Here is an 8,099-nt window from a genome sequence, read left to right as displayed (position 1 = left end):
ACATGCAGAAAGCACGAGAATTTTGCTTTATTTTTGAAAAAGGCTTATGGGTCACCATATATTATATATACATAAATATATACATTGGTGGGAGAAAGAAAGCCAGAAATATATGGCTTATGAAATTTTACTGAGCTTCCTTTAAAAAAGAGAAAGGGAAAAAAATGTACCACTTTGATTAAGGGGCCTGCCTGTTAACACCTTCCTGTAAATTTAGTGGCAAAAAAAATGATACTAGAAATACGGAAAATTGCACAAGACTGCTTAAAATATAATGAAAAAAAAGCAGTTAACTTTTTTTTTGGTGGCTGGTTTATTCTACTTTTTTTTCTTCTTTTGGAAAATAGCTTTTATGTGTATTGTAGAGGAAAGTCTTATATAACCTCTTTCCATTCTTTTCAAAGCGTTCATATGCTAATTTTACGTGATAGTAAGAGGGGTAAAACATAAAATATGCTTAGGTATGTATGGCTCACGTGTGACGGATTTTCGAGGTGTTCCTCTCCATTTGAATATTCGCACAATATGCATCTCCACAGTTTTAGTGGTAATCACTAGAACAAAAAATTTGGTCTATCAGTTTTTAAGAAGGCAATGTGAAGATGTACAGTCGCAAAATTGTGGTACCTTGAACAAATACTATTCATGCGTGCAGATATTTAACTGCGTAATTTATATGGACGGGAAAAAAAATAAACTTTTTTTTATTAATTTTTAAAAGGAGTGTTCCTTTTTATAAATACGAACTTCTTCTTTTAAGCAAATCGAATACATACACAAATACGGAAAAAATAAAGAAAAAAGGTGAAAAGCTTGTGAATTCATATCTTTGCGCAAATTTATGAGCACACTAAGGTGAAAGGGGTGTATAGCCTTCATCTTTTCGCCTAATGATTATTTTCTCATTTTAAGAAATAAAGAATACATTAAGTATTATGAACCAGCGTAATTTTTCCCTGTACATGATTGGTGCTACATTCTAGTTCCTGCCATAAGCATGTTTGTTGGTGTCTATGCGCACTTAATAAAAGGGACAACTGGTGGCGAGGGAACTGTTTGCTCATAAAAATAAGGGCTCATTTAATGGAATGTTTCACATCTACTAGAAAAGTACTTGACAGTGTAATTGCACTGTGTAATCCTTTTTCCTTGTCTATCCTTACAAGGGAGGGAGGAAGTCGCCCCCCCCAGTGCATAAATATATATATATATTTTTCATGGTGCATATTGAAGGGGTGACGAATGAGCGTACCCAAGTTTGCGCAAAATTATGGGGGTGAAAAATAAACAAAAATGAAGCATTTAAGGTAAGCACTCAAACTGGCACTTAATGAGGAGATGTGGGTGATTGTCATCCTACACGAGAAATATACAGCTAAAGCTATATGTGGTAAACAAATGGAGCGAAACGCATTGAACACACGCGAATTGTATAACGAATAAAAAGAAGTAAAAAGGCCATTTCAAAAAATCCGCCTTTTATAACACTGACAGTTGTGTCATCTGAAGGAAAACAATTTGGAAGAGCAAAAAAAACGAAGCACTTAAAAATTTCCACGTGACATTCACTTGAAAAAGTGTTAACACAGATTTCACATTTTTTTTGGAGGGAAAATTGAACAATTTGGAAAGTCGGACAAATTGGATTCGCTGTGCACGGCGCTGTGGTGACACGTCTTCTTAAAAGTCGCCTATTTGCGTTATGGGGTGTATGTCCCCGTTTGATTATTTTGGAGTGGTTTTAATGGTGAGAGGTGGCGTTCGATGTCATGAAAAATTTAAAATTATCCCCTTTTTTTTCGTAACAGATAGGGTAACATTTCATTTTAGGAGCTCAGTGAATACTCCGCTTCACTGTGTTGCGCATCATCTTCCACTTTTACGTTTTATTCGTAGGAATCGCTCCTTACCTGCTTTAAGACTTCCCACGGTTTGGACTTTAACCATTCCACTTCCACTTGCTTCATCCATTCATTCAGGTAGTTCCACTTGTATTCTTTCCACTTTTTCCAGTATGTTTCTTCTGCATCCATTAGGACATCTTCTTTTTTGTTGACCCAATTTTCCCATTCCTTTTTTTCTCTTAACAATCTTTTTTTCCATTCCTTCCAATTTTCATCATTATTTAGATCTTTACATTTTTCGTCATTATTTAAATCTTTACATTTTTCGTCATTATTTAAATCTTTACATTTTTCGAAATTATTCCACTTTTCCTCTTCTGTTTTTTTCCAGTTTTTATTTTTCCATTCGTTCCATTTTTTACCTTTCCAATCATCCCAATAATTAAAAAACTTATCTCCCCAAATTTCTTCATTTTTTTTTACCAATTTTGTCCACTTTACTTTCATAGGCCTTTTCCACTCCATTTCGATTATTCCTTTCCATTCCTTTTCATTCCATTTCGTCCAAGCGTTTGCTTTATCGTTTATATAATCTTCTTCCAATTTGTTTGTAAATCCAACCCAATTGTAGTGAATATTTCTGAGCCATTCTTCCCATTCACTTTCCTTTTTTTCAATCCACTTTTGCTTATAATGTTCAAAGGATTGTGTAAAATTTCCCCACTCTTTTTCTGTATTGTTCATCCATTTTGTCCATTCCTTAGCTTTCCACTCTTCTGTCAATTCGCCATTTGGTTCTTCTTCCAGGTTTTGTTCTTGTTCATATTCATTATCATGTGTTTCTTCTTTCACTGTGTTTTTTTCTACTTGCCCCATTGTCTTTCCTGCGTCTTGTGCATATGATTCGGGTGGTTTAATTTCCGCTTCTACTCCTTCCTTTATCTTCATTGCTTCATTTCTTATCGTTTGATCTATATCGTTTATCCAGTCTTCTACTTGCGCCATCTTCCCTTTGTATGCTTTCAGCTCCGATGCTAAAAGTGGTTCTTGTACAACTTCATCTTGGGAATATAAATAGGGAGATGAATTATCCCCATCTTGCTCTTCTTCGTTATTTTCTTCTAGTTCTATTTTTATTTCTTCTATTTCATCATCTCCTGCAGTGTTCTGTACGCGAGCTTCAATTAGTTTTAAGCCTTCTTCGAATAATTCTAGGCCTTGATCAAATTCTGCAATTTTATCTTCAGGGATTTCTATTTCTTGCCTATATGATCCTAAATTGTCTTTCGGAATTTTCCCTGTGCCGTCATCAAGTTTTTGAATCAATTCTTCTATTATGCGTAACCCGTTTTGGATTTTTTTAACTCCATTTTCCATTATTTCTTTTTCTTCCTTATCTTCTAACGCTATTTCTTGTCCCGCTGTGATTATATATTGTGATCTTTGTTTTGCTCTTCTTATCAAATCATCACTTTTGGCTCTTCCTGTTGCTAAATCTATCTTTCTCCTTTGTGTTTTTATTCTCTTTTCTACATCTTTAAACCAATCCTGTAATCTTTGTACTTTTTTGTTATGATTTTCTACTGCCCTTAGCTGCTTTTGAATTTTCTCTTCCGTGCTGAGATCTCCATCTAGAGTTTTCAGCGTGTTGTAGATTATTTCGTGGTTTTCTCGTGGCTGCAGGATCTGCATCGAGGGTTCGGAATGGAAGAATAAGAAGATGGGAATGTGTGTAATGTTAGTATAAGTTAGCTAGGTTTCATTTGTAATCTTAAAGGAGAGGAGATGGGTGTAGTTCAAGTGTGCACATAGTAGTATGCACCCACTGGTGGTATGCCATACCTTCATTTTTTTAAAGTGATTATATAGCCTATACAGAGTGAAAAACGTCACTACTAACACTAGATCAGCGCTTGTCGGCCCGTTAAGCTTTCCTATTAGTCTTTTGCCGACATTTATTCCCTCATTTAAGATGGGAGCGGCCAGGTTGAGTGCATCGAATTTGCTATTCTGCAGTGCCTTTCCTTCCATGTTTTTTTATATATTTTTTCGAAGAATAATTAGTTCTACTGGGGAGCGCCTTTTAGTGCTGTATAATTGGTTCGATTCGTGGCGCGGTCGTCGTCCACAGGATTTATAAAAAGGGGCGAGCACTTCTAATCGGTAATAAACAAACGGGAACGGAAAAGGAAGCAGCAAAAAGAGCGGCAGAAAGAGCGGAATAAAAAGCGGAAAAAAAGCAGTAAAAATAATAAAGCAAATAACAAATACTTACATTACTAAATCGAAAAAATAAAACAAAAGCACGAAAAGGATAAAAAAAAAAAAGAAAATTTTTTTTTTTTTCATTTAGCTGTGATTTAAAACCTTCATTCTATTTTTAAGTAGCATCTTTAATGTTTAACCACATTTTCTTGTTACAACAATTAGGTTTATGAAGTAGAACAATTCTTTCAATATATATATATATATATTTTTTTTTTTAGGGTACAAAAAAAAAAACAATATTTATGAGAGATTAAATCGATTTTTTTTTTGTTCATTTTGTTTATCCATGTGCGTGCAACACAGATTCTATAATGTACAGTTTGTTCTTATGTACTCGTTTATTTATTTTGTTATTTATTTTGCTATTTATTTTGCTATTTATTTTTGTGTTTTTTAAGAAGTGTAGAAAAAAAATAGGTGCGCCGGCGCAGTGCTCAAAAGGGGGGTCAGCGGAAGGATGAAACAAGAGAAAATGCGCACTGTAAATAAAAATTTAGAAATCGAGTAAATCGACCTAATGTATGTTTTGTTAAAATGGCACCTAAGTTGGCTGCTAAGAAAAGCAACATGCACATACCGTACGCAATTTATCCTTTTGTTTTTCCTTCTTATGTTTAATTTGTTTTGTTAATACGTACGTGATGTTAACCCAGCAATTTTGATAACAAGTATTTTGTGACCGCCATACCGTTTCAAGAATTATGTGGCGTACTTGTATATAAATTCATGTACCAAAATGAAGGTGAAAGAGGGATGGAAGAATTTTTACAAATAACGTTTACCCAGTTTTGCTTACAGAGTGACATAATTCTGCTTATCTACTTTTTTATTAGTCGCACATTTAACTAATTTTAAGGAAATGAATTGATGTGTTATTATATTTTTTTCCCATTTTTTGTGAAAAATTTTTTGTTGCCTAAAAGCGATTTGATAGGTACTCACATAATGTTGGAACAATTCCCCACTGCATCACCATTGTGAAATTTTTTTTCAGTGTTAACAAATGGGTTGGCGTAAAAACGGAGGGAAAAAAAAAAAAAAATTGAATTACAATGCAGAATGAAATAAAAATGGAAGGTAGTCCCAAGGAAGTTTTGCAACCATGTAGCATTTTTCTCACCACTAATTAGGGTGGTACACGCAGACGTACATATATATGCATGTACCTTTTTGACTGAGAGAAAGAGACTAAAATAGGAGGGTACCAGTTTTTTAGCCTTCATCTTGCGCAGTTTAGTTTTCTCTTAAGAATGGCTGTCCATGTGGGTAGCGGGACTAAACATACATACCTCTACCATCTTAGACGTAGAAATGGTAATACGTGACTGCATATTTTGCTGATGCGTGGTGGTTACTCAAGAGGCACGTGTGAGATGAACCTAAAATTCGAAAAGTTATAGGCTAAATGGTAAGGCACATTATATATAGCAGCATTTTGAGTCTACGCTTTTTCACAGTCGATTTGCCCACTCATAAGATGTATTAACGATGCACTGCCGACAGAAAAAAATATATTTAAAGTGTAAAACGTGATTAGGTCAGTTAAAATAAAATCTAAAAATAAAATGAAGAGCGCATTTACCCTTTTTAGTAACTGCCCTACTTTGCATATACGTGAATTTTTATGAGAGGTGATTTTTAAAAAGGTGAGGGAAAGTAGTACTTCACATCTTATCATTTTTTTCTCACCCATGTGACTCCACGTATGTATAGCTATTTTCCGTTCCGTAAATAGAGTCTTTTGGATTAGGAGATACGAACTGTGCTTTAAAAGATAGCGGTTCGTTTCTATAGGCAAAGTGAAAAATAATTAAAAATGAGTTACAACTGTAACTGTGAAGTAGGTACGTGGTAATAGCTTCATGTGGCGCTCGTTAATTCACTATTTAAGGTAAAAATGGTGGCTAATCATAGATAGGCTTGGACAAAACGGTAAACAAGTGTATTTAAAAAAAAAAGAGTCCTATAAAAGATGCCCTCGTGTTACTAGAATTAGGTGCGTTTTTTTTAAGGAGTTCTTTTCCCTTTTTTCTGTTAACACGACACATGCTACTCTAATTTATGTCATTACTTCTTTTAAGGGAAATACAGAGCATCACGGGGGATCATTTCATTTTACTGACAGGTAGCAGTAGAGGCGCGTAACGCACACACCAATGGTTTAGTCATCAAAAGGGAAATCAAGAAGAACGCTGCGGTAATCTTGTCCTGTTTTTTATTATTGCTCCAAATAACACAGTGATGAGGGGGATAGAGGAGACAGATGCATAGTATAGTATATAACCACAGCTGGCTGTTAAAATGGGCAGAACATAGACGGTTCTGCACAAATCACCGATTCGAAATTGCAGGGTTTTAAAAATAAAACGTTTCATAAAGCTAATTATTCCCTTTATCAAAAAGCTAACATGTGTTGTTCTTTATCAGCATTGTTTTCTTATGGCGTTTAAAAAAAAATGCAATAAAAGAAAAAAATAAAGGAATGATGAATTTTATTTATTTGTATAACAAGTATAAATTAATAAATTCTTGCATTTCCTTCTTCTTCTTTCTTTTTTGGGAGTGTTTGAAATGATTATTTTGTGAGATAGCTTATAAAATTTATAATGGCAACACAGAAGTACAGCTTTATATATATTTCCTTTTTTATCCTTTTACCACGTATATATCATGCAAGTATAAAAAAAGGGTAATAAAAAAAAATACAAAAAATTAGTATGGTGTGAAATATAGCTCATCATTTTGAATACAAGATATGCTATAATATAAATATATATAAGGAACATACATTTTTTTTTTATAAAACAAGATCGTAAAATGGTGCATGTAGAAAAATAATGAAATAAAAATAGGGGGAAAAAAAAGATATATTAATTAGAACATTAATAGGTCTACTCGTATTCATGATGTGTACATAATGTAGAACACATAATTATTATAATTTCATTATTTTTCAGAACAGTGAAAATAATTTTCCCATCCATCCACCTTTTTGTATCTTCTTAAGATTTTTCTATGTCCATTTCGAGTTCTACATTTTCTGGGGATTCCAAAGTTACTTTTTCAACTTGTTCCTGTTTTTCATTTTTTTCGTTTTCTTCTGAGGCATCATAGTAGTATGAATCCCCATCATCAGCTTTGTTGTAATCGATTTCATCAGATTCATTTTCAACTCTGGAGTCTAAATCTTCCTCATCGAAACTGAAGATGCTGTTTATTAATCGGCCTTGGAAAAACGCCTGAAAATTTAGGATAGAAAAAAAAAAAAAGGGGTAAAATTAAAATTTATGCACAAAATGGGAATAATTGGCAAGAAACATCATCATAGTGGAAAAAAAAAAAAAAGGAAGGGCATAAATGATCTCTTTTTAGAGAAGTCCCATTTTTACGCATATCGTACCTTATCAATTAATCTGTAGCACAAAGATAAAAACAAAATCAAGAAAATATAGGTAGTAATCAGGTTAGTGGCCGAACTGTCAAAGAACTTTTGCATATACCCTTGGCTGGAAGTCACTGAAATGACTGGTCGATTAGTTCCATATCTGTGAACTACAGTTTGGTATAATTTAAATTTTGGAAGAGTACTGTCGTATGAGTACACCATTTTCGAATAAAAAAGATTGCTTAAAATAAATATATTGAAACTACTTATGTGTTTATCTTTATACGTGTGGTTATTCTTATGCTAGAAATATACCGATGGTAAGTTTATATGCTATATTAATATAAATTAAAAATTTTGTATAAATTTATTTGTAAAGGTAATTGGAAATATTATATTCCTCATAAAATGGCAGTTTAATTAAAATAAATATAATTTCTTTGAGAACTGTTAGTTTAACATATAAATTTTTCAAAGATATTAATAAAAATTTTAATAATTTTTTTTACTGCCTTATTGGGCTACGAGAAATTATATTTTAATATTCATTTGATAGCTTTTTACAAAAATTAAAAATCATATTATTATGCGTATGTCATTTA

The 8,099-nt window shown here is 33.0% G+C and overlaps 2 protein-coding genes across 2 annotated transcripts; both read right to left on the bottom strand.

Moving 5' to 3' along the window:
* Positions 1-1,886: 1,886 nt before the first annotated feature.
* Positions 1,887-3,875, bottom strand: PCYB_121070 (tryptophan-rich antigen; the record flags this gene model as incomplete). Its single annotated transcript, XM_004223438.1, has 2 exons — positions 1,887-3,530; positions 3,687-3,875. The coding sequence occupies 2 exons, from the start codon at positions 3,873-3,875 to the stop codon at positions 1,887-1,889; spliced, it is 1,833 nt and encodes a 610-aa protein (XP_004223486.1).
* Positions 3,876-6,970: 3,095 nt separating this feature from the next.
* Positions 6,971-8,048, bottom strand: PCYB_121060 (hypothetical protein). The gene is made up of 2 exons (XM_004223437.1): positions 7,513-8,048; positions 6,971-7,351 (listed from the first exon to the last, which is right to left on the bottom strand). Exons 1-2 carry the CDS (start codon positions 7,717-7,719, stop codon positions 7,115-7,117), a joined length of 444 nt encoding a protein of 147 aa, XP_004223485.1. The 5' UTR covers positions 7,720-8,048; the 3' UTR covers positions 6,971-7,114.
* Positions 8,049-8,099: the final 51 nt, after the last annotated feature.

This window comes from Plasmodium cynomolgi, chromosome 12 (assembly GCF_000321355.1).
Source record: "Plasmodium cynomolgi strain B DNA, chromosome 12, whole genome shotgun sequence".
Taxonomy (NCBI): domain Eukaryota; phylum Apicomplexa; class Aconoidasida; order Haemosporida; family Plasmodiidae; genus Plasmodium; species Plasmodium cynomolgi.
The sequence above is the reverse complement of the archived record's forward strand: the minus strand, read 5'-3'. Positions and strand labels throughout refer to the sequence as shown.

What these genes read in the sequence shown, in the direction of transcription:
- PCYB_121060 (XM_004223437.1), bottom strand. Translation starts at nt 7,719, where the DNA reads ATGGTGTACTCATACGACAGTACTCTTCCAAAATTTAAATTATACCAA. An exon ending in GCTACAGATTAATTGATAAG is followed by an intron (nt 7,352 to 7,512) that starts GTACGATATGCG and finishes CTAAATTTTCAG; the next exon opens with GCGTTTTTCCAAGGCCGATT.